The 27,167-nt window shown below is 41.4% G+C and overlaps 1 protein-coding gene across 3 annotated transcripts in view; it reads right to left on the reverse strand.

Annotated features, from left to right (window-relative positions):
- CCDC149 (coiled-coil domain containing 149) overlaps nt 1-27,167 on the reverse strand; it is a 58,062-nt gene that overhangs the window by 18,907 nt on the left and 11,988 nt on the right. For all 3 annotated transcript variants that reach the window (XM_081020022.1, XM_081020020.1, XM_081020021.1), the window contains exons 4-9: nt 22,227-22,334; nt 6,269-6,385; nt 5,086-5,258; nt 3,215-3,287; nt 2,192-2,276; nt 1,704-1,848 (exon numbers count right to left, since the gene is read on the reverse strand). In XM_081020022.1, the coding sequence (XP_080876148.1) occupies nt 1,704-1,848; nt 2,192-2,276; nt 3,215-3,287; nt 5,086-5,258; nt 6,269-6,385; nt 22,227-22,334 (701 nt within the window). The remainder of the gene's footprint in view (nt 1-1,703; nt 1,849-2,191; nt 2,277-3,214; nt 3,288-5,085; nt 5,259-6,268; nt 6,386-22,226; nt 22,335-27,167) is intronic.

Genomic DNA, 27,167 nt, shown 5'->3' on the forward strand with positions numbered 1-27,167 from the left:
TTTGCAGACTACATTAATGGGTTCACTTCTCCTTCATAATTACCGTATTTTTTTGCTCTATAAGACTCACTTTTTTCCTCCTTAAAAATAAGGGAAAATGTGTTTGCGTCTTATGGAGCAAATGCAGGCTGCGCAGCTATCCCAGAAGCCAGAACAGCAAGAGGGATCACTGCTTTCACTGCGCAGCAATCCCTCTTGCTGTTCTGGCTTCTGAGATTCAGAATATTTTTTTTCTTGTTTTCCTCCTCAAAAAACTAGGTGCGTCTTGTGGTCTGGTGCGTCTTATAGAGCGAAAAATACGGTAATCAGAACGCCTTCCTGCATATTTGCCTCAAATCCACTGATCTCTTGTTACCATACATCCAGTCTACATATGAACAAATCCTATGGAATCTGCAGTTTACTTGACAACTACTGTAACAAGGAATATGTTGTATTATTGCAATATGTATTTACTAGTGACTGCAATTAAGGATGTTTTGAGGAATTCCATTTTTGTGAATTCCAGTGTGCCCTGACCTAATCTATACATCTCGTGCTAATGTGTACTTCTCACTGCAACTTGATTTTACACTTCCTAAATTGTTCCAATGCAGCTCGTGAGTAAAAAACCAAACCCCTATAGTTTAAAAATTGTGTATTTTGAAAGAAAATAGTTTTTAAAATCAATATTTTGAAAGAAAATATCTCTGTAATGCTAATGGAACTGTACAGTACACCTTAAAAAAGGAATGCACGTTCGTGTTTATCAAGCCACAATTGTGAGTAATGTTAAAAACGTAACATCAAGGGTTTTGGTAACATATTGCCCAGAATTCACCCAGGGCAATTCCAGAGTTCAGAACTGTCACTAGTACAGTCCTACTTGAGATTGTAGCTCTATCCACCTGGTCATTCGCTCACACAATTACAGACCACATGGAGAGGTTAGTGGTCAGTGAAAAGCAAATTTAGCCACATGCCCAGGTTTAGATGCTAAGCCCAACCTTATCTTAGCCAGTAGCGAAACCTAAGCACTTCCATTGAAATACAGTGGTACCTCGTTTTGAGTCAAGCGGCCATTTCGTCGAACGTCCGCAGCAAACCGGAAGTACCGGAACGGATTACTTCTGGGTTTGCCTCTCGCGCATGCGCAGAAGTGCAAACCACTCTGCGTGCATGTGCAGTGCGGCGCTTTGTCGTGCGTCCTTTTCGTCTAGCATCCGGGGCTCTGGAACGCATCCCAGTCGCAAAACAAGGTACGACTGTAACAGCATATTCTTTCCTTTATTAACCCTGCCACCGAGTCCTTCCTGCTTCTCTATGTTGGATTTTAGACCATAAGCTTCTTAGGGCACAGACCTGTCCTCTTATGCTTTGCAAAGCACCATGCACGTGGATGGTGCTAATAATGCAGGTGATGTCAGCAATATGTATCTCTCAAAACTGATGCACTGGGTTAACAGCAAAATAACTACAATTTCTTATGTTTTTACAATTCCATAAAGATGCACACCCACATTCACATTGTTTGGCGTTTTCTCTATACCCCAAGATAAAAGCCTTTAAAACGAAATGCAAAGCAGATTTTGAACTAAGTCAACAGAAAGTTCGAACCCCGTATTGGACAACCGCATATTCTTGCATTGCAGGGGGGACTGGAAAAGATGAACCTCAGGATCCTTTACAACTCTGCAATTCTCTGTTTCTGTGAAAGTGCCTACTTGTTGGTTTGCCTTTGATGCTGAATGACCATGTTTTTCTCATGGATTGTCTCCAGTAAAGCAGTAGCCAAAGATTTAAGGTCATAAATGGACTGTGGTGTCGCTGGCAGGCTGCATCCATGATCCTCTGATAACAGCTCTTGGACTGGAAAAATCAAAACAAAAGAAATACTGACTTAGTTTTATGGAGATAGAAGCCTGGAAATGACACATCAATAGACATCGGGGGTGGCGAAAGAATCAAATTCTATTCATTATTACTGCAACCCCTTGATCTGTTTTCATTGAAGCCCCGGAACAGCAGTTCTTAGCTTCCCTCACAGAAATGGAGACTTTTGAGGGTGTTCATTGCATCGCTCAAAGTTATTGCAGTATCTCAAAGCGAGAACATGAATACATGAACACAATCTTCGCTGTTTTGCTGAAGTCTCAGAATAGCAGTTCTTAGTTTTCGGAGAGAAAAGGCAAGACAAAAACCAATGCAGTACCTTGCTTAGCAGAAAGGACTCCAGTTAGTGCACTGCTATTTGACTTGCTGTGAGACTTGGAATTTTTCCTCCTCTCTAGTGCATTCTAAAACAAACAGCAATCAAAGAATGGTAATTTGTTTTAGTATATAAAAAATGTGGTTTTTTTAGTAGAAAATGTCGACGAAACTTTTGATTAGACTGAGAGGTTAAGAAATCAAACTTTGGTCCCTCAAACTGTCCAAATTTATTTATTTATTAAAAAACTGTGCGTGAATATGTAACCACCAGCAAAGAGTAACTTAACACAGCATCCATGTTGTCTGTAAGGTTTTGGCAAATGGAAGATTATTTTGCTACATATTCACACCCAACTTAAGTAGAAAACAGAGGTACATAGGAAAGGATTTCAGACATCCTGGATATTTGTCTAAAATAAATATCCCACTATATCACAATAAAAAGTATTTTTGGTGTTTTTATATTGTAAACTACCCTGTGATCCTTGGAGGAAGAGTGGCATATAAATTAAATAATAACAATAAGTAAAAGAGTAATTTTCAGAATACATAAGCAATATTAATGGTCGCTTTCAACTGAACATGATGGATAAATCATTTTATTGTTGAAAAAATCTAAACAGATTTGGGCAGCTGAATAATAGTACAGAATTCTTTTACAGCAATTTCTTCTGTAGCAATTGCATTCTCATGGGGGATAAAGCTAATTGAGATCTTTTCTAACAAGCAAATAAAACATGTTTTAATACTATGGGTATGTGATTAAGCCTTCCGATACTAGCAGAGCATATAATGTTGAAAACCTTTATGTAAAAGAAAATAGGTCAATTACCGGTACTAAAATCACCCTAAAGGTCTCTATGAACACAGAAAAGGTGTGGCACTCTGTATTTTTGTGAATGAATTAATCTACTTTCTAATCAACTCTCTGAATGTGTAACAAGACGGAAAACAAATACAGGTGCACACCACAAACACATGAATGAAACTGATTGCATATTATTATCACAAAAACAAAATCTACCTTATACTTTACAATATTTGATTTGAGAATGTTGACCTCTTCTTGAATTTGCTTTAATCTCTCATGAAGATATCTGGAAAGTCAGAAAACAGACTATATTACTTTCATGAAGCTGTTTATCCATTGAGCCATTTTAAAAGGTAACAGACAGTAATGCAGAGAAAGTGAAAGAGCTGGAGTTTGTAATTTGCTTATTTAATTAATTAGCAGGATTAATGTACTGGTTAAGCATCAACAATCTCTATGTGGTTTACAAAAAATATACATTAAAAATATCAATAAAACCAAAATTTAAAAACAAGCTGACCTAAACATTTTCAAAGCGCAAGTCAAATCAGCAGCTTAAAAAAAATGCCATAATAAAATAAAATCTCATGATCAAGTATATGTCAAGTTTACATGGATGGGTAGGCTTGCCTAAAAATGTTTTTTAGCAGACACAGGAAACAATACAGGGCACAGCATCAATGGGGAGGGAATTCCAGAGTGTAGGATCAATTCCTTCTAAGTGCAGAGCGAACATTGTGTGGCATTTGTAAATCTGCCAGTTCTGCAGAGTGAAGCGGTCAAATGGATATACATGGGGGAAGGTCATCCTTCAAGTAAACTGGCTGCAAGCTTTAAAAAGTTTTATGCGCTAAAAGCAACATCTTGAACTTGGAATAAATTAGCAGCTCGAAAACTGAGGGGACTCAAGCTACAATGGTGAACTGAAGGATTCACCCATCCCTTGCTAAGCCCATTGTAAAACAAGCCCACCAGAGTCTTGGCTCAGTTCATGGTGGTCTTGCCACCAGCTGGCCCCACCCCTTAAAATTTAATGTTGAATAAAATTGGTGACAGTGGACAACTCTGTCGGGTACCTCACTGGAGTCTGTATTTCTCGAGCCTTGTTTTATTGACCCAAATTGAAGGAGTCAGATTAGTGACAATTAATTTAATCCTTGAGATAAACTTTGCGCCTAACCCCGTATTTTGTAGAACCTGAAAGTATTGCCACACTATTCTATCAAATACCTTTTCCACATAATTAAACAGCTGGGTGGGGCTTTTTAAGAAACAGTGATAGCTTCTTACACTTGATGGTATGTTACTGGCTTTATTTTTTTAGGAAAAAATTCTTTGTAGTGCAAATTTGGCTCCAAAGTCTTCTGGAGTATCTTATTGCTTTTAAACTAAAATTTAGAACTGCAAAATACAGTGGTACCTCGGGTCACATACGCTTCAGGTTACAAACGATTCAGGTTACAGACTCTGCTAACCCAGAAATAGTGCTTCAAGTTAAGAACTTTGCTTCAGGATAAGAACAGAAATCATGCTCCGGCAGCGTGGCAGCAGCAGGAGGCCCCATTAGCTAAAGTGGTGCTTCAGGTTAAGAACAGACCTCCGGAACGAATTAAGTACAGTGGTGCCTCGCAAGACGAAATTAATTCATTTCGCGAGTTTTGTCATCTTGCGATTTTTTTCGTCTTGCGAAGCAAGGTGTCGGGAAAGTTTGGAAAAGCTTCAAAAATCACCAAAGTCTTTAAAAACCTCAAAAAAGGCTACCACACCGCGTTCTATGAGTTGCTCCTTGAAGTCAAGTTGCAACTGTATTAACGGTGTTAAGAAAAAGGAAACAAACTTGCAAGACGTTTCCGTCTTGCGAAGCAAGCCCATAGGGAAAATCGTCTTGCGAAGCAGCTCAAAAAACAAAAAACCCTTTCGTCTAGCGAGTTTTTTGTCTTGCGAGGCATTCGTCTTGTGAGGTACCACTGTACTTAACCCGAGGTACCACTGTACTAGCAATGACTTAGGTTTTGAGGTGACCCTTGTGAATGCTATGTGGCCCATTGTCCCGATAAGTTATAACAATTTCTAAACAAACTCACCTGTTCTCCATACAAAGAGCATCAATATCGATAATGCGGTTTACATGTCCTCCAAGAACATGGTTAAGCTCCTGGTTTAATCTGTCAGACTTATCTTGGTAAGAAGAGCGCTCCTCTTTTACATCCTGTAGTTCATCCAATGCTGCTTGAAGATCATGTTGCAGAGTCTCAATCTGACAAAAAACCAGAACTTAAATGCATTACTGTATTCTGTTGAATATTATATTAACCTATGTACAAAATAACCTGTTTCTGCAAGCAAAGCTTTAAAAAAAGAGAAGTTAATAACCAAATTAAAGGTACCGTTTACCTTTTATCTACTTGCACTTTGTGCTTTCGAACTGCTAGGTTGGCAGGAGCAGGGACTAAACAATGGGAGCTCACCCCGTCGCAGGGATTCAAACCGCCGACCTTCTGATCGGCAAGCCCTAGGCTCTGCGGTTTAACCCACAGCGCCACCCGCATCCCTAATACCCAAATTACACCTCTTCCTTATGGTAGGGAGCCTGGCTGAGGCAAGGGAGGAGGCTGAGCAGAAGCGATAGGCAGGAGGGGAATTTAGGCAGCATTTCACCCCCATACCCTTTTAACTATTAAAACTGGATTATGTCCCAAAAGAAAATACTTCTTCACACAACACATTTATTTATGAAATTCAAAGCCCAGGTGTAGCGATGGCCATTAGAAAGGAACTAGACAAATTCTGTTAGGAATTTGGAGAGGATTTTGGATTTCATGCTTTGCTTGTGGGCTTCTGGGTAGCATCCAACTAAATGCTGTAAGGTAACTGGATGTCAGAAGATATGATGTCTGGCCTGATACAGAATGTCTCTTTACAGTGGTACCTCGGGTTACATACGCTTCAGGTTACATACGTTTCAGGTTACAGACTCTGCTAACGCAGAAATAGTGCTTCAGGTTAAGAACTTTGCTTCAGGATAAGAACAGAAATCGTGCTCCGGCGGCACGGCAGCAGCGGGAGGCCCCATTAGCTAAAGTGGTGCTTCAGGTTAAGAACAGTTTCAGGTTAAGAACGGACCTCCGGAACGAATTAAGTACTTAACCCGAGGTACCACTGTATATGTTTTTACTTCTGACCTACAAACAACTCAAGATTCAAAAGTATATTCTGGAGGTACCAGGAACAGATGTACAATTATAAGCCACGCTCATTGGTAAGTACTTGTTCTCGTGCTTTCTCCAGTTGCTGGACCAGGTCTTCACGTTCATGTGGTGCGAAGTGGCGTGCCCCCACCTCCTCATCTCCGAGTCTTTGTTTAGCTATTGTCATCCTAAGGAGCTGAAAGAAACACCAGCAAGTTAGTGCTTGAATTAAGGCAGTTTAATGAGGGTTAATGAAGGCAGTATAAGGGATGTTCCACATTGTGGCGTTTAACCTCCTAGGTGGGTCATAAGGAAAGGGTTAAATGAGTGTGAAGTGATTGGCCAGTGGGAACCCAAGGGGAGAAGTTATAGTTAGAGTTGTTGGGAAGTCAGTTGGGAGTTGGAGAAGGAAGAGGGAGGATTAGTCTGTGGGTTGGTCTAGTTTTGATGTGAGAGAGTGAGTGAAACTGTTAGGATGAGTCAGATAGACAGTTGGGATAATCAGTTAGAAGTTATCAGGAAGGTATAGGCCGGTATAGAAACTAAGGATAAGAAACTGACAAGAAAAATTATCTGAAACCATAAACTTGTTCATGCTTATAAAATAAACTTGATTATTTGTTTTAATGTTAACAACTGTCTGGACTCGGTGCATACCCAAGAGAAACGGGTTGGTGTCAGCGAGGAAGCAATCACAGTGGTGCCACAGGGATCAATAGACCGTCAAATTTCCAGGGACCCTGTGTGATTGCCACACACATATACAGAGATAAACCTAGGTTTACCACCAACAATGCATTTAACAGGTTGTTGTTGTTTAGTCGTGTCCGACTCTTCGTGACCCCATGGACCAGAGCACGCCAGGCACTCCTGTCTTCCACTGCCTCCCGCAGTTTGGTCAAACTCATGCTGGTAGCTTCGAGAACACTATCCAACCATCTCGTCCTCTGTCGTCCCCTTTGCCTTCTGCCCTCAATCTTTTCCAACATCAGGGTCTTTTCCAGGGAGTCTTCTCTTCTCATGAGGTGGCCAAAGTATTGGCGCCTCAGCTTCACGATCTGTCCTTCCAGTGAGCACTCAGGGCTGATTTCCTTAAGAATGGATAGGTTTGATCTTCTTGCAGTCCATGGGACTCTCAAGAGTCTCCTCCAGCACCAGAATTCAAAAGCATCAATTCTTCGGCGATCAGCCTTCTTTATGGGCCAGCTCTCACTTCCATACATCACTACTGGGGAAAACCATAGCTTTTACTATGCGGACCTTTGTTGGCAAGGTGATGTCTCTACTTTTTAAGATGATGTCTAGGTTTGTCATTGCTTTTCTCCCAAGAAGCAGGCGTCTTTTAACATTGCTGTCACCATCTGCAGTGATCATGGAGCCCAAGAAAGTAAAATCTCTCACTGCCTCCATTTCTTCCCCTTCTATTTGCCAGGAGGTGTTGGGACCAGTGGCCATGATCTTCGTTTTTTTGATGTTGAGCTTCAGACCATATTTTGCGCTCTCCTCTTTCACCCTCAATAAAAGGTTCTTTAATTCCTCCTCACTTTCTGCCATCAAGGTTGTGTCATCTGCATATCCGAGGTTGTTGATATTTCTTCCGGCAATCTTAATTCCGGCATGGGATTCCGGCAGCCCAGCCTTTCACATGATGAATTCTGCATATAAGTTAAATAAGCAGATAGACAATATACAGCCTTGTCATACTCCTTTCCCAATTTTGAACCAATCAGTTGTTCCATATCCAGTTCTAACTGTAGCTTCTTGTCCCACATAGAGATTTCTCAGGACACAGATGAGGTGATCAGGCACTCCCATTTCTTTAAGAACTTGCCATAGTTTGCTGTCGTCGATTTAACAGGTAGTTGTAGCCAATCACAGGCCCCCCAAATGGGCTCTTGACCTGTGTGATACCCATATATGCCATCAGACACATTTATCTGGCCAGCTATCCTCTTTGGTTGGTAGAAGAGTAAGTGAGCATTGCATAACTCTGTACTACACACTTAAGGTGATGTGTGGAGGCCTGGGTGCAGTTATCTCACCTCAAATGGAAGAACCCAGATGCAAATTAGGTGTACGCAGGCACAGCCTCATACATTACCATATGGTGCACTGAAGGAGTATGCTCACCTGTTCATCTACCATAGAAAGAAACACACTGCTAGGTGATTAAGTCTGTCCCATTAGGCAACATCAAGCAATGGCTTCTATGTGTAGAGTATCAATCATAGACCGAAGGAATAGCTTTAATATCGTCTCATACAAAATCCTTTTTACATTGTGACAGTTCAGATGTTCTGCTGTGATGAATCAATGCACATTCATGCATGAACTACTCTCAGTTTTGCCACTAAATGTCCCTTTTTCTCACTGTTGTAGTGGAAGCAGAACAGTGTGTTTAAACCCAAATCTGTCTCCAATATGTACAAAGCATGTGTAATATTGTTGTTTTTGTTTAAGCACTTATTTCTATTGTATTTTATTTTATTGGACTTTCTTTTATCTGTGCTGTTAGGTTATGTGAGTACATCAACAGAAGAACAGGATATAGAAATATATGATGATGATACAGATCGGTATGTCTGCGAGTCCTGTTTTATAACAAATGTGTGCACATGTGAGGGGCAATCTTCTCACCACTTACAACTTCCCTATTCAAATCTTACCTGCCCGCACCCCATTTTCCCCTTGGGTGGGTTACGATAACAGAAGCAAGCCTGACTACAAGTAAAGCACATGGGGAGAATGGATTCAGTTTGAGGGTTAGGCCAGAGATGGCAACCTGCAGCTCTCCAGATGTTTCTAAACAACAATTCCCATCAGCCCCAGCCATCATCCCAGGAATGATGGGAGTTGTAGTTTAGCATCACCTGGAGGGCTAGATTCCCTCCCAATTCTTGTCCATGTGCCCCTCCCTGCACTTATACACACTTAGACCATACCCATTGCGTCAATCACCCATCTCCTACTACCTTCCTGAGAAAAACCCCACCCCATCCTCCCACTATATATAAGGGTCTGGTGACTTCTGTTTCAGAGTATCTGAAGAAGTGTGCATGCACACGAAAGCTCATACCAAGAACAAACTTAGTTGGTCTCTAAGGTGCTACTGGAGATATATATATATATATATATATATATATATATATATATGACTCCATCAGACCAACACGGCTACCTACCGGAATCTAGAACACACTTAGACACTTATGTGTTTGTCAGTGTTATGTCTCAAATAGCCCTCAGGCTTTCTTTCAGTTTTAGCTGGAGGACAATTATGAGAATAACAACTAAACACATATATAGATCATATAATTATTTTCTTAAACTTCCCTATCAGTAGTAGCAATAATCTATCCATACTATCACTTTTAAAAAATACCTACCGCCTAAAATATAAAGGCAAAGGACCCCTGAACAGTTATCTCGCTTCAGGCCAAGGGACCTGGCATTTGTCCACACACAGCTTTCCGAGTCATGTGGCCAGAATGACGGGACACCAGGACGAGTGCCAGAGAGAATGGAAATGCCGTTTAGCTTTCTTACACAGTGGTACCTATCTATCTACTTGCACTGGCGTGCTTTCGAACTGCTAGGTTGGCAGGAGCTAGGACAGAGCAACAGGAGCTCTATCCACTACGCGCATTCGAACCGCCGACCTTCCGATCGGCAAGCCCAAGAGGCTTACCGATTTAGACCACAGCACCACCCGCTACCCTTAACTCAGAACTAAGTTCCACTGAGTACCTAATTTCAATGAATGAAGTCCTCAATCTGGGATTGCCTTTTGTACAGCTTTGTTCAATGCTTCAGACACAGCAATCTGTTTATTTACAATGAGAATTCTAAAATACCTCTGCAGTTAAAAAAACCTCATCAATGCCCGTGTCAGGCAAGATGTACCCAATATGAAAAACCAAAATATTTCACCAGTGTTTATGTGTTCTCCAATAGCAAGTGTTCAAACTAGCATGAACTCAATTCGAAGCCAACCGTTTTCAAAGCTACCGTCAAAAATGTTTTAAGGAGTGAAAATAAAGTGTGCAAGTTACCTACAAAATGATGAGGCCATAGTGGATGCAACTATTTAACTCCAACCCTCCCCCCTCCACATTCTGCATTGCTGGGAGAGAGAAAGAATTACATCTCAGTGGTCCAATTTGTAGAATTGACGCAGAGGCATGAGAAATCTGCAGTGAAAACTCCCATGACTTAACATTTTGCAGCTGCGCTACAGAATTAATGCACATCATTATATTTCATGAAATAGAAGATCACTCTTCTGAAATTGAGCATCACATATTAAGGCTACCTAAAGCAATTTCAGAATGCCAATCACTTAAGTACCTATGGGCCAATTAAAATATTGCTGATGCAAATGACCCGCGATCCTCTGCTTCAGCCCCATTAAGCCCACGCTGCTGTGGCTGCTATTCTTCATTTGACAAGCTCCACAGGGTGACTGACTTGCAGGCCTCAATGAGGCATTGACCCCCACGTTGCTTTCATTTTGGCAAATTGGGCTGTTTTCGCATTCCCTGCCAGCAAAAATGGGGAAGAAGAGGAAGGTGTTATGTGTATGTTTTTAAGCACCAATTTATTTATTTTTTAAAAAACATTTTTACTAATAATAAAGACATGAATGGAAGATGGTTGAAAAGAGGACTAAGAGACGCTGGTGGTCAAAGAATCAAGCCCCTGAGTTTTAATCTGACAGCAGAAGCCTTAGAAGTAGCCGTTATTGCAGATGGAATTCTGGTAAGGTGATCTCTTTAGCCGTTTGTGGGTCAGATCTGGTGTTGTTCTTCCATGTCCAAGCCCCCATTCAACAGCCTACCAGCTTATGGGGGTCTATCCCTTAGGGTTTTCCCCCCCTAAGCTTTTTGTACTGATGCGAACCTTGGGGCTCTTCCAACCCTGATGACACGTCCTTCTTGAACGTGCACAGTGCTGTTTCAGCTATGGACCAACACTCAGAAAACTGAGTTCATAATTATTATGGATAATGACTTGTTACTTGTGTTTTGGGTTCTTTCTCTTATGCACGATTGTGAACAGCTTGAATGTAAGGTAAGTGGGGAAACGACATACAACCGCAAACCAGGATTTTGGATTCCACGCTCCTCTTGGGTTTCCAAGGTGGCAGCTGTAGCCAGGAGAGTCTTTGCTAAGCCTAGACTGGTAAACCACCTTTTCCCAAACAGGACAGGCCAAGCACATTCCTGCATGCCTTAGTTACAACTGGACTGGAGTAGTGTAATGCACTCACATGCACTGTCTTTGTAGACGATTTGGATGACATTTATTGGGAGAGGTCTCTCCCTCTGTGTGTTTCATCTGAATCAGGAGAGGTGTTAGACCAGTGCTTGGAGGCACTGATGCTTTGACTGTTGGCCAATAAACTGAAGCTGAATCCTGAAAAGACAAAGGGTGTTATGCGCGCCCAGGTTCTCACATCTGGGAAGTGGCCCCTTTTGGTCGCTGTAATCCATGCTCTAGTAACTTCCAGATTGGATTGTTGCAATGTGCTCTGTGTGGAGCTGCTCTCCTTGAAGATACTGTATGTTTTGCTCTATAAGACTCACTTTTTCCCTCCTAAAAAGTAAGGGGAAATGTGTGTGCGTCTTATGGAGCGAATGCATGCTGCACAGCTATCCCAGAAGCCAGAACAGCAAGAGGGATTGCTGCTTTTGCTGCGCAGCGATCCCTCTTGCTGTTCTGGCTTCTGGGATTCAGAATATTTTTTTTTCTTGTTTTCCTCCTCCAAAAACTAAGTGCGTCTTATGGTCTGGTGCGTCTTATGGAGCGAAAAATACGGTAACTCGGAAACTTCAACTGGTCCATAACACAGCAGCAAGTTTAGGGGCCGGGGTTCCATTTAGGTATCATATAACCCATTTTAAAACAGCTGCACTGGTCGCCAGTTTGTTTCTGGGCCCAAATCAAAGTGTTCATGTTAGTGCTTAAAGCCCTAAAGGACTCAGGCCCCAAATATCTGAAGAACCACCTCCTTCCTTACAGACCCTCTCGGGTTATGAGATCAGCAGAGAGTGCTCTCTTACTCCACCCTCAAGAGGCTCGGGATTAGGGAGTTGGCATTTCCAGTAGCGATGTATGGAAGTGAGAGCTGGACCATAAAGAAGGCTGATCGCTGAAGAATTGATGCTTTTGAATTATGGTGCTGGAGGAGACCCTTGAGAGCCCCATGGACTGCAAGAAGATCAAACCTATCCATTCTGAAGGAAATCAGGCCTGAGTGCTCACTGGAAGGACAGATCCTGAAGCTGAGGCTCCAATAATAATAATAATAATAATAATAATTTATTATTTATACCCCGCCCATCTGGCTGGGTTTCCCCAGCCACTCTGGGCGGCTTCCAAAAGAATATTAAAATACTATGATACATCAAACATTAAAAGCTTCCCTAAACAGGGCTGCCTTCAGATGTCTTCTAAAAGTCTGGTAGTTGTTGTTCTCTTTGACATCTGGTGGGAGGGCGTTCCACAGGGAGGGCGCCACTACCGAGAAGGCCCTCTGCCTGGTTCCCTGTAACTTGGCTTCTCGCAGTGAGGGAACCGCCAGAAGGCCCTCGGTGCTGGACCTCAGTGTCCGGGTAGAACGATGGAGGTGGAGACGCTCCTTCAGGTATACTGGACCGAGGCCGTTTAGGGCTTTAAAGGTCAGCACCAACACTTTGAATTGTGCTCGGATACTTTGGCCACCTCATGAGAAGACTCCCTGGGAAAGACCCTGATGTTGGGAAAGATTGAGGGCACAAGGAGAAGGGGACAACAGAGGACGAGATGGCTGAACGGTGTTCTCGAAGCTACCAGCATGAGTTTGACCAAACTGCGGGAGGCAGTGGAAGACAGGAGTGCCTGCCGTGCTCTGGTCCATGGGGTCACGAAGAGTTGGACACGACTAAACAACAACAAATTCTCTGTGAAAGCCCTTAAGCTGTGGAAATGCCTTCTCAGAGTTGTGTGTCCAGCAACTTTAGTATACAATTCCTAGTGAATGCTGAAAATGCACCTCTGGCTTTTGATACTTGAGGTGTATATATTTTAGAACCCACCTTATTTTTGCGATTATAAGTTGTTTCAAACTGATTTTAAAATTGCGTTTTAATGCTGTAACCTGCTCTAGGACCTTAGGGTGAAGGGTGGGTGATTATTATTTCCTGCTCGGTAAATTGTTGCTGCTTGGTAGCTTTCAGGGGACCCAAACTGGAATGGGTACATCTAAAGCAAATCTTTGCTTAAAATTAGAAGAAACTGTGAAGAAGAAAGAACACAAAAGACAGAAGCTGTGCTCTGATGCAGATGCAATGCTGGCTGCCTTCTAACTTCAAAGGGGATGTTAGGAGTCAACCATGGAATTCTGCAACCCCTACCTGCACATTTCACCTTCCTCAAGTTAATGTCCATCTTAACTGCAGATAATGAAAGCTTTTTTGGGGTAGGGCTCCAAATGGATTGAGATGAAAAAAGCCAATGTTAAAATGTGGTTTTAAATCCTAGTTAAAAGGGGAACCCTTCTAAGCTTCCCCCAGTAAGCTGTTTATCTTTTTCTCTCACCATGAAGGTAAGGCTCCTTTAAGAGATGGGGAAGAGGAAAAAACAAAATCATCAGAACTGAAAAGATGTGTCTAGAAGCAGAGAAAAGAAGCTGGGAAGTAAACTAAGATGCAGTTCTCTTGTATTAAAGCACAATAAATTATTTAATGTTTCCAGCATTGCTTCACAACGCAAGGAACAACACACTCCCTAAAACAATCTGCCACTCCTACTCAAAATAATACTTCACTACGGATGACTCAGAACTATTGAGCAGTTCTTCCAGAAAACTTCAGATTTTCCTATCTTCTAGCCCAGAAATAGTGGAAATACTTTTATTTCTCTAGTATTTTGCATTTATTGTCCAAAAGGCACATTCTGTCCGTGGTGGCATGAAACAAAGATACCTTTAAACCTCAGGCAAGCTGCATCCAGGAGCAGTTCTGGTGGTGTGTGTCAGGCCTGATAAGAGATTGTGATCGGTCACAAAAGTAAACAGCCTTAGAACTCAACTTGCAAACTGCAGTGTGTGCGTGCCACCACAATTCTGTTAACTGCTGTTGCAAATTCTTCAAACAGATTTCCAGAAAATGATTTTGGGTGCTTTGTAACATTTTTGAGATGCACCAAATAAATGAAAAGCCTAGGTTGTGTTTTTTTAAAGAACATTATGTAATTAATTTGCTTTTGTACTTAATCCTCTTGAACTTGGGTTTTTTTGGCCACAACCGAAAAGGTCATTGGCTAAAGCACATTCCTCACTCAGTTCTCGGTTAGTTATTATCAAGTATTTTTAAGCAACTGCACAACTTAAAATCCCCCCAAACCCTGTAAAAACCATGCCTCTGCTCCTATTGATAGATATGTCTACTGAAGTATTTCCCCTCCTCCTCCCACTCCTATGGCCCAGTTTGCTTGGGGAAAAACAACTGTATGAATCACACATCCAGGCAGAGTTCACCCATAAAGCATCTTTTCAGGCTGCAAAAGCAGCTGCTTGCTCATCTCTTGCCAGAGGTGACACTGGCAGAGACCATCTGGGCATTCACTTTGGAACAGATAGAAGCACAACTATCAAAACGATACCGAAATTATTCTTTGGGGAGTGTGCATGCTTTAATTATTATTACAGTGCTTTTGTCTAATACTCCAACAAAATTAACAATCTGCCAGCGCAGCGGGGCTCGCTTTGCTGAACCCAATGGTTCAAGGCACACATTTTAAAATGCCTTCCCCCGTAAGAACGTAAGAAGAGCCTTCCGTATCAGGCCAATGGCCCATCTAGTCCAGGATCCTACTCACACAGTGGCCAACCAGAGGTCCATAGGAAGCTCACATACAGAACACTTGCAATTCCCAGCAAGTCTGACAGTGGAGGTACAACATGGCCATCATCTAGAAACTTCAGGCTGGCACAGGAGAGGGGTCCAAATTGGGCATTCATCTGGCAATGGGATGGCATAGGATCCAGTGGATCTGCCACTGGCCCAGTTCTACCACCTTAGCACCCTGTTTTGTGGTCCTCAACAAGATCCCCCGAGTGTGAAGATTGGTGGCAGTAGCCTCCCATCTGCTCAGGCAGATATCTGGCCTCCACTGAAGCAGATTTTTTTTCTTTTATATTCTTTTACTTTTTGGAGCCTGTGTATGCCCTTCCAACCCAGGAAAGAAGCAGATTGATCATTATTTTAAGCAGTCAAAAGGCTATCCCTCCCTGGGATTTCACACTACTGACATCAGATTTCATCACAAAGAATAAAGCCTTTTACTTTCTTGTCGGCAAAGCCTCAAATAAATGAATTAAGATTAGATAGCAAAAGCTAAAGGTGAAAATAAAACAGGCAGTTTTATACAAGCTGGAAGCGCTCAAGTATTCAGAGGTTGTGGAAGTCTAAAAGCTTTGTGGGTTTTGCCTCGGGCAAGCACTGCCGATGCTGACAGCTGTTTCTCATCCATTTGTCCTCCTGTCTATAAACATGTAAATAAATAAAAAGATCTGTGCCAAGACATAAGACCACACTGCTTTCCCCTCCAAAGTTTACTGGCTTTGGGTTCTTATACATAGTTCAGAAAAGAAAGAACAAGATGCATCCCAGTTTGCACATAACTATGGTTTGCTGTGAACACTTCTATCTGGGCTTTTTGTCTCCTCTCTGCTAGTATGCTGGGAGGAAATGATCCCTACCTTAGACATCCAAACCAGGGACTGTAATTTCTTTTGCTCCAACAAACTACAATCAGCAGTACAGTCAGACAAGAACAAAACTTGGCTACAGTTTGTGGTTTGTTGGCTGCAGATCATGGAGTGGGAAGGAGCAAAGTGGATATTCTTCACTCATGCACAGTAAGCCATGGTTTATGGCTTACTGTGATGTGCAAACCCAGCTCCTAGCTACAATCCTTAGAGTTGAATCCATGAATGCAAATGGGGCATCACTGTGTTTCAGCTTGAGGATTAATGCCAGTGTAAACAAACAAGGTTTTAACTCATGCTGGGACTCTCAGTTTGAAAGATCTTCTAAACAGAACACTCTGCAGAGAAAAACGAATGTGCACAAATCTTGTACATGTGAGATACTGGCAAATATTAAAACTACCACCACAGAAAGCAATTCATTGCTGAACATTACATGTTTCTTTTAATTCTATAAAAGTGCTGCACAGCAGGCCTATGATAAATTTAGCCACTATAAGCTAAAACATTAATCTTGTTCAGACCTATTGGGAAACAGTGGTTTCCTATTGTTGTTGTTGTATTATTTATTAAATGCTTTTTTTCACAAAAAAACAGAAGCAACATTAAAACTAAATATAAAAACAGTAATAGGAACCTAAGATGCCCATCCATAATACATATAAAAGGTTCCAGTTACAGATAGGTAGCCGTGTTGGTCTGCCATAGTCAAAATAAAAAAATCCTTCCAGTAGCACCTTTAAGACCAACTAAGTTAGTTCTTGGATTCTTATCCCATTATACATGACTAAGCCATTTCTCACCTTCTCACCCCTTGCCTTTTCCTGTAAGACCTATTACAGTCGTTAAGAGTCGTCAGCAGGCTCATCTCAGCTATCTGCCAATCTCCCATTCCCACCACCCTTCTGAGTAATACCCCTCCCCACCTTCTCACTATATAGAAGGATCTGGCAACTTCTGTTTCAGTGTATCTGAAGAAGTGTGCTTGCACACGAAAGCTCATACCAAGAACTAACTTAGTTGGTCTTAAAGGTGCTACTGGAAGGATTTTTTTATTTTTACATATAAAAGGGCAGATCTAACTCAACCTACCTCACTAAAAAGATGAGCAAAAAGGTGGCCACGGATAGACCCAATACCCTCTAAATTAAGGCTATAGAGCCTAAGTGAATAAAAATGTTTTCTCCTGGGTCCTAAAAATAAATAACGGTGAGTCAGGTATACCTCCTTGAGAAAGCAATTCACAAGCAGGAAGTTACCACTGAGAGCACCATTCTCATGTTGCCAACTTCCACACTTTCTTTGGAGAAGGAGAAGGGCATCAGATGACAAACACAAGTTCAGGGTTGGTTCTCAAGGAGTGTGGTGGTCCTTAGGGTATAAAGTCCTTGAGTATTTATAGGTCAAAATCAACACTTTGAATTGACTTCAGTAACTAATTGCCAATGGATTTCTGCCGCATTGTCCCATTCAGCAACCTGGCCACTGAATTCTGCACCAGCTGCTGTTTCCAAACTGTCTTCAAAGGCAACTCCATGTATAACACATTCCAATAATCTAACTAGAGGTTACAGAGCATAAGCAACAGAAGCTAGGCTCTCTCTGTCCGGATAGGGGCATAGCTGGGCCACCAGCAACATCCTGGGAGGAATAAGGTGAAACTGTGAACCTCCCTTGTTATTTTTGCTAACGGATTATGTATGCCGTTTATACAATCTTGCTATATTTATAGTATTCAAATGTGGTTGTTTGTATATTGTTATATTTGCTATCGTTTGGCGATGTTATTATGAAATTGTTATTACGTTATTGTTTTGTTGTCATTACGAAATTGTTTTTGTAGTGTTTGTTTGAAATTTATTCCTGTTTTCTTTGTTGCAAGCTGTATTGAGCATAATTTTTTTTCTGTGCAGAAAAGCACCATACAAATAGAATGAATGACTGAATGAATGACTGATGAAAGGCACTTTGCACCACTGCAATAGTAGTGAATCCAGAAGTACTCGTAAGCTATGCACCTGCAGCTTCAGAGGGCGTGTAAGCTCCCATTCAAAGCAGGCCCTGCCCTGCCCATGTGGTCTAGGAAACAACCCACGAACAGTGCCTCAGTCTGATCTGGAATAAGCTTCAGTTTGTTGGCTCACTGCTGAGGCCAGACGTTGGTTTACCACATCCATTGCCACACATATTGCTCACAATACACACCAAAACTCCTGATGATTCCACTCAGCAGTGTCATGTAGATGTTAAGCAGCATGGGGGATAAAATGGATTCTTGTGGCACCCCACATGGGGCTAAATAAGACTGCCCAGGCACTACGCTCTGAAAACAGTCATCCAACAAAATGAGGCCTAAACCCTGATTGAAATGGATCTAGAAAATCAGTTTTCCAAGAAAGCTGGGATCTGGCCACAATCGAGTGCTCAAGAACTCAAGAAGGTTTATTAGCAATCTGCTGATAGTTATTTAGGTTTTCTTAATTCTGCAAGGGTTTCTTATGGTCTTACCACTGGCACCTTTAGGTAGACAGGCACCTCATCCCCCTGCAAGGAGAAATTCATCACCAGCCAGCCATCCCTTCCTTACTAGTTTTATTCAGCCATAATGGGCAAAGATCAAGAGCACGTGGTGTCCCAGATCAAACCAACTGCCTTGTTCACATCAAATACAACTAGACTAGACAGTGATCTGGACCCTTCTTGCAATTCATCTGCAATAACAATGGAGCTGATGTCCCAGCAGAAACAAGCAATTTTATCCTCAAACAACTCACAGAGATAAGCAACTGCATCACAATGAGCCTCAACCATGTACCATCCTTCTTTATGCAAGAGGGGAGGAAGTTTAAATCTTCCTATTGCAGTTTGGTACAAACTGGTTTCTTGCTAGACTGAATATGAGAAACTGTGCTTTGTTCAAACCAGTTATAACAAAACAAAATCAAACCAGAGCGTCTCGATATGTGTGAACCAGGCTACTGGCTCTAATCTTCCATATATTGTTGGGAATATATACCAGGACAGACTTTGCTCGTGTGCTGAAGACATCGATTCCATAAAACATATTTTGTTGCATTGTGCAAAATATGAGCAAGCCAGGGCTGAACTGATACTACCCTTGCTGGTACCTTTCCCGGGAAAATCAGAGGCTCACTATGTCAGGTTCCTACTGGAAGACCGGACAAATGCTACAACATTAGCAGTGGCAAAGTTTTTATCGGTGGTTGCAAGAACAAATGATCCCTATATTCTAAACCACGGGTGTCAAACACAAGGCCCTCGGGCCGAATCTGGCCCGCCAGACCTCGTCATGTGGCCTGTGTAGCCGCCGCCGCCGGCCTTCACCTTTTATTCTCGCTTTTTTTTTTTTGGACACAAGAAAGCGCATGCGCGGCAGCCTACAAGCCAGAGAACGTCTGCCCTCTAGCGGCGCTGGCCGTTCTACACAGGAAACCTCCACTTTACACACATTCAGGAAACCTCCACTTGTTTTTATATTGAGCGCATATTGAGTCCTATAGATACAACCGGCCCTTTGAGGGTGACCAAACTGCTGATGCAGCCCCCGATGAATTTGAGTTTGACACCCCTGTTCTAAACAAAATGCTTGTTTAACCTGAAGGTAGGCTGTATGAATTGTGTATTACTTTGTAATGATTTGTTGGGTCTCTGGACTGTAATAAAGATTGATGATGATGAATATATATGGCAGCAAAGTATTTTAAACAGGATGGTATTTTGAACTAAGGCCTAGACAGCATCTTAAAAGGTGAGATATCACCTTGCTGACAAAGGTCCGTTTAGTTAAAACTATGGTTTTCCCAGTAGTGATGTATGGAAGTGAGAGCTAGACCATAAAGAAGGCTGATCGCCAAAGAATTGATGCTTTTGAATTATGGTGCTGGAGGAGACTCTTGAGAGTCCCATGTACTGCAAGAAGATCAAACCGATCCATTCTTAAGGAAATCAGCCCTAAGTGCTCACTGGAAGGACGGATCCTGAAGCTGAGGCTCCAATACTTTGGCCACCTCATGAGAAGAGAAGATTCCCTGGAAAAGATGCTGATGTTGGGAAAGATTGAGGGCACAAGGACAAGGGGGCAGCAGAGGACAAGATAGTTGGGCAGTGTTCTCAAAGCTATTAACATGAGTTTGACCAAACTGCAGGAGGCAGTGGAAGACAGGAGTGTCTGGCGTGCTCTGGTCCATGGGGTCACAAAGAGTCGGATACAATTAAACGACTAAAAAACAACAAGGCCTAAAAGCTCAGCAGCAACATTCTTCCATACAGATTGAGACACAAGGGGCTCATTTCTCCTTCTCAGAATCAACACAAAAATTTGAGCAGGGTCTCCTCTTTAGACACTTCAGATACTTTGTCCCATATGCCTTATATTTGCTTCCCTGGCATAGGAGCCTGCAGCTGAGAACTCTGCCAAAGCCTCTGCTCTGATCACATGGATGTGAATTAAAAGACAGTGCTTCAGGGAACATGGCAGGGGGGGGGGGCGCAGATGGGAAGCCTCTGCAGGTCAGGTTGGAAGCAATGTAGACCTCTTTCCCTACCTGAGCACTAAACTGTTGAACTTTATGTTGCCTATGCACTAGTGAAGCCTTTTCCTCAGCTATTCCAGATTACAATTCCCATCAGCCCCGGTCAGTGCAGCCATGAAGGCTGCTGCTCTGCTTTAAAATCCTGTTTTTCCTTAATCTTGCACTTTCTGGATTGCACTATTAAATCCTGGTTTTCAACGCTTTGCACATGGATAAAGCTACGATTATTAAATGCATTTGAGTTCATATATATTAGTTAACACAGACAAGTGACATTTGTTTAATACCTAGTGCCAGAATTACGAGTAATGTTCCATATAAACTGCTAAATTTAGGAATGAATTTATAAAGTGGTGATTAGCAGGCAATGTTTTAAAATAAAAAAGTAATATATATGTATATATTTGAACCCTCCCATCTGTCTTTTTAAGCAGCAAAATGTGAATGTACTCCTGATATAATGGACCTTTTAAAATGGTGCCTGCACTTACTGAAAATACTAATTTTCTAGTAAAAGAAAATACTAAATCACAACAGAAAGTGATCTGCCTCTCCTTCTAGTGATAATTTATTATGAAACACTAATTAAAACTATGAAAGCCAGCAATGATTAACTCAAAACAGCAGTATAAAGGGTATGTCAAGCTTCTAAATATTTGGCTTTTAAATCACAATATATAGAAAGTTATTTTGCAAATTGCAGTAGGGGATTAATGGAGCAGGTGGGGGAGTTTATGGCCTCATCCACTTTACAATTCTTAGATTAGGTTTAGATGGAGCCAGGAGCTAGTGCTTCTTACATTCAAGAGAGAAGGAAAACAACAAACCAGAGAAGCCCACTTACCCTTTCTCAGGTATCATCAGAAATGTTTGTGACACCCAGAACTAACTGCATTTTAATATTTTCCTCATTTAATCTTTAAAACAGAATCATATCATATACGAAAGTATCAGCTCTGCTGTTTGAATTCTCCAACTATAAAATGATATTCTGCAAAAGGAAATGGGCGTTTGAAGAGGGAGAATTCTACACAGTACTAGGGTGGAAAAACTGCCAATTAAGAACTTGATTACAAATGGGATATGAGTTGTTAGAGAGTCAACAGATAAAACTCTAGGGGGGAAATGTAATGCCTTTTTGAAGAAGTTTTAAGACCTCCTGAAACGTATGCACATACAAACCAAAATGTGAAGGATCTACCTTAAAGGATCAAAGCTCAAGTACAGCAAACATTTTCCTTTTAACCTGGGCTGTTGGCCCTTAATTTGAAGAGTTTCAAGTATTTGTGACCTCTGTTAGTGGGGAAGGGTTGTCTTTATCTGTATAGTTGGTTTTTTAATTTTTTATTGGGTGTTTTTCCCCACACTAGTTTTATTGTTTTTGTAGGTTGCTTCGGGTCACTTTTGCGAGAAAAGTGGCATAATAATTATACAATATATTAAAACCCTTTTGTAATATAAGGGACTGCTATTTTTATTCTGGGATTTATGAGTTTTGAATACTGAGCAACAGCTACAAACACATACACAGCACTATGAAAGGCACAGTGCAAAAGTTGCATAGATGTTATCAATTCTTTTTGGATTGGACTTCCAATTTAAATACCAATAGATCACAATCTGGAAAACTGCAGGCAAAACTGTCTTTGGTTGCGGTTATGCAAATTGAATGAGAGACTAGATTACTTCAAAAGCTATAACCTTTTTACTTTCAAATGCAACTTGTACAATACCTTGTTGTCCCCTTGGACTTCTCCCAGCCTCTGCTCAAGTTCTTTGATTTCATCTCCCAGATGCTTATTTCGATCCCGAGAATCACTCAGGAGTTGGGCAAGATTAGCCTAGGAAAATTGCAAAGTTTCATCAAACAAGAGTGAGTCAAAAGCTGGATGATGAAGATGTGACTGAGAAAAATCATTAAGCTTTATGCAGTGCGACATTTGTATATAGTTTGACTGGTGGCGAGGGGAACCAAACGCTTCATTAGGCCAAAAAGCATCATTCCTATAACTAAAATTACTGCAAAAAATAAAATAAATCAACCATGTGTGCACATAAACCTTGTACATAAACAAAGACAGATGGCAGCACAAATATCGTTTGATACCACAGGGGAAAAATCCTGCCACACTTTGTTTACTACAAGGGATTGAGACCAGTGGCTAAATATCACAAGGCCATAATTAAGATGAGGAAGTTTATGAAAAGAAATATTATTTACATCGTCACTCACTTATAAGTGTACCTTATCAACTGGTGCAATCCAATGGGAATTTATCCTGGGCAAAGCTCCCTGAAGTGAATGGGAGCTGCACAAGAATATTAAACACGTTCTTGCACAGCTTTCGCTCACTGGGTTGGAGCCAAACGTGCCGTGTTACATGCAAAAGGCATCTTCTGCCTCCTAGAGCATTGTGCAAGAAAAGAACAACTTGTGCAAATTCTTATACAAGTGGAAGTAATGAGGACTACTATACAGCTTTTTGCTTCTCATGCAAATCTCAGCCACTTTCTCATTTTCAGAGTGAACCATCTGCACTGGTGATTTGCTAACCATGGTTAACCCCATACAGCAGTTTGCAAAACTGCTTCTAACGTCTATTGCTTTGGAGCTGGCCATGGTTAGCAAAAATGGAAAGTGTTTGCTAACCAGTGTTCATTCAAGAAATGAAAGGATGGACTTGTATTCCTTTCAGCTGTAGTTATTTAGTCAACCTATTATCATTTATAAACAATTGCTGGTAGTAAGTATGAAGAGCTGTTATTAACTCTGCAAGAAAGTCACAAAGCTGTTATTTAGAAAAGTTATCACATACACCTATTTACAAATAATAGGTGGTGGAAGACCTGGTGTAGTGGTTAAGAGTGGTAGACTCGTAATCTGGTGAACCGGGTTCGATTCCCCGCTCCTCCACATGCAGCTGCTGGGTGACCTTGGGCTAGCCACACTTCTTTGAAGTCTCTCAGCCCCACTCACCTCACAGAGTGTTTGTTGTGGGGGAGGAAGGGAAAGGAGAATGTTAGCCGCTTTGAGACTCCTTTGGGTAGTGATAAAGCGGGATATCAAATCCAAACTCTTCTCTTCTTCTATTTGTCTATTATAACTTCCTGGAAACTGCTTCGATAAAGGAGCTATCTAATGTGACACAATTCCTGCTATGGTTCCAAACTGGTTTGTGCAGCCTTTATCGGCTATATGAATTTAGAGGAAAGCACCCACAGGAGTCAATGGGAACTTCAACCATGGCTTCAAGTTGGCTTGATTCAAACAAACCATCGTTACTAACCAGTCAGTTAGTTCAGATGAAACAGGCTGTACTAAACAAAACTGGAAAATGAAAATTCCAAACACCTCCCTCTTAGCCATGCGGGGGGAGAGGAAAGAGGAGTGCACAAAACCATCGCTTGCCAAGCCTTGTTCCATTTTGTGCACATCTCATTAAACTATGGTTTGGAGCAGCATTGAAACAGCTATCCACTGACACATCTGCAAAGCCATCATTTCCTTTATTTTTTATTTATTTTTATTTCAGTAACTTTTTATTGGGCTTTCTAAGCAGGGATCATAGGAGTAATAAATGATAACCAGAGACAGCTGTGGGCAGGATTCCTGCACTGCCAGGGGTTGAGCTAGATTCCCACTCTACAGTTCTATGGGATTCCATGAGATTCGCATGTCATTTGTACATCACCAAAATAGCACAAAAAATTTGCAGTAGGATCTACAACTTATGGTTCATTATTAGCATTCAATGTACAAGTTCTTGGTTCATGGAGTGGTTTAAATAAAAACAGTAACATTAAGGAAACAGGATAGAAGAAAATTAAGATATCATTCAATATCACATAGATAAAATGCCTAATCAAGGGCCCTTGTAGTTGTGTTTAGATTAAGTATGAGTAACAGTCATTTTTTCTTTTACCAATAAAACAATATAAAGTGTTAGTACAGTCGTACCTTGGAACTCAAACACCATAGCTCCCGAACAAATCGGCTCCCAAATGATTGAAACCTGGAAGTGAGTGTTTTGGTTCCCAAACGATTTTCGGAAGCTGAACGTCCGGAGCGGCTTCTGATTGGCTGCAGGAGCTTCCTGCAGCCAATCAGAAGCCGCGCTTTGGTTTCCGAATGTTTTGGAAGTTGAACGGACTTCCGGAACGGATTCCGTTCAACTTCCAAGGTACGAATGTATACTGATGAAAATGGGAGGGAATTCCTTCACAAACAAAAATGTCACCAGGATAAAGGCTGCCAAAAGGAAGAGGACCTATGGAGCCATCTGCAGCAGATGCTCTTTGAAAGCCTCTTTACATAAGCAGAACCAGCCTCAACCTGAATAGTATTTCTCCCCTCCCCCAGGGCTCCCATGACATAAAGCTTCAAAAGTAAGGTTTTTCGGTCAGCACAATGAACAGAAGACTTTGGGGAAGGGTAAACCAAAATGAACCAAAGTACACTTGCCATATGGCAATTTGATAAATTCTCTCATTACCCACCCCAAGTAGAAAAAAGCCAGTAACCGAAGTAACATTCTCCCTAAAGCACCCACTACCCTAAAATTCGATTTCCGTAACACAGCTTTTGAAATCCTGCCACAAGTTATTTTGCCTCAGACTACTGAAGGGTGGATAGTAACAAACTTAATGCACCCTTCAGTCCTCGGCAGATAAATCGTAGTTAGCGCACAGAAGTTGTTATCCCCTCCCACAACCGTGCCCTGTAAACTAGGTTTTTGGATGAAGGGGAGAACAAGAGGGGCAAATGTGAGAGACAACAGTACGAGAGCCATTTAGACAGAAATGTTCAAACCACACTCAAGTCTCTTAGAAGCTTAAATTATTTTCCAGTGTTTAAGCTCACAGCTCAAGTTAGACAACTGGAATAAAGGAGAACAGGTAGAAAAATCTGATGAAACATCAAGTACACTTCAGAAGTGTGATTGATAGCAATTTTTATTGCAATTTCTACTTCAATGGTTTTGTATGATTGTGGCACCCAACTTAATGCAGTAAAACCTGCTTTGCTTAGTAAGAGACCCTAGAGCTCAACACCAACCACAAAAATTGATGATATCTGCTAGCGTTACATTTTTGTTGTAGAAACAAACTTTCATGCATTAATTTTCAAGTGATGAAGGATACCTGTCACGGTCTTTCCACGCAAATAAAATGCTTTTGGAGCTCCAGGAAGAATATTTCCAACAAAATGAACAATCAAACAAATGTGTATTGGAGGGAAAGTAAACTCACCATCAGATTTTATAATAAATATGATTCACCAGAGAAATACTAACACTTTGTTTAACAAAGTGCCCAAAGAACATATTCCTAATACTAGGGAGGTGGTACATAGTAAGAAGAACCAGACAAAGTTTTGTAAAACAAGTTTCCAGCTTTGAACACTTCTAACAATGTTTTAAGACTAGAATTAAAAAAAGGAATGAAACTGAGGATAGACCCAAGATATTGTTCTGCATTCCCCACTTCCTGGAACAATGATGTGCTCCAGGGCCTCCTTTGACGGAGCATCTAGGGTGTTTGTAAGTACACCATACCTATTTGCTTTAATGTATTTACATATATGCAAGCAGAGTAGCTTCTAAACCGACCTGATGCTTAGAAAGTTGGGGTAATTTTCATCTGTTTTAGTATTTTAACTGTTGTATGTTTTAAATAGGGTTGTGGCTTTTTTCATGATTTTACTGTTTTACTTGTTGTAAGCCACTTGGATGGTTTTTGTTTTACAAGAAAGCAGTGTATAAATAAAAATAGACATCCCCATGGTAGAAAGCAACTCCACACACTCTAAATCCAACTGCCAGCACCTAGATGTGCTTCATCTTCTGCGTGCCCAGTTCCAACACATCCTCGGTGCCCCAGATAAAAACAGGCTGCAAATTATTTTTCTGCCCTTTCCTGCTGGCCAGAAACTATTGCTTTCCCAAACTCTTAATTGGTATCGCAATCCAGAAGCTGGTGAAAGATTCCTTGGTATAGGGAGATACCATTCTGAATTACCGTATTTTTCGTTCCATAAGATGCACTTTTTTCTTCCTAAAAAGTAAGGGGAAATGTTTGTGCATCTTATGGAGCAGATTAGTGGGCCCTGGAGCCGAATTGCCCAGAGGCAAAAAGCAGATCATGCTTTCCCCTTTTTTTTTTGAAAGAGGGAAGGGGGTGTTGAAACAAAGCCACTGATGGGCAAGCGATTGGGAGGGAGATAAGGGACGCTAGCAATAAAGGAGGCTGCCTGGGAGTGGTGAGGTAAAAGCCCATGGATCCTCGGGATTTTTACATTGGGGCACCCCAATTTCACCATCAGATCACGTAGCATGTCCATGGCTACAGCCTGCACCAAAAAAAATCACGCACCCACTGTGGATGGGGTTGCAATGGTGCAAAAACATGGTTACAAAGCACGGATCCACATGGATACTCAGGATTTTTGCATTGGGATACCCCAAACTCACTGTCAAATCACATGTTTGTGGCTACAGCATGAACCACAAAAATCATCCATCCACTGTTTCGTTCAGAATATTTTTTTTCTTGTTTTTGTCCTCTAAAAAACTAGGTGCGTCTTATGGAGCGAAATATACGGTAGGAAACTGTGGTCTAAGCTCTGACAAACCAAAATTGGAAACCATGGTTCAATCTTAGTTTGCAAGCCAGAA

The sequence above is a fragment of the Podarcis pityusensis genome (genome assembly GCF_964106645.2).
Source record: "Podarcis pityusensis genome assembly, chromosome: 9".
Classification (NCBI taxonomy): Eukaryota; Metazoa; Chordata; class Lepidosauria; order Squamata; family Lacertidae; genus Podarcis; species Podarcis pityusensis.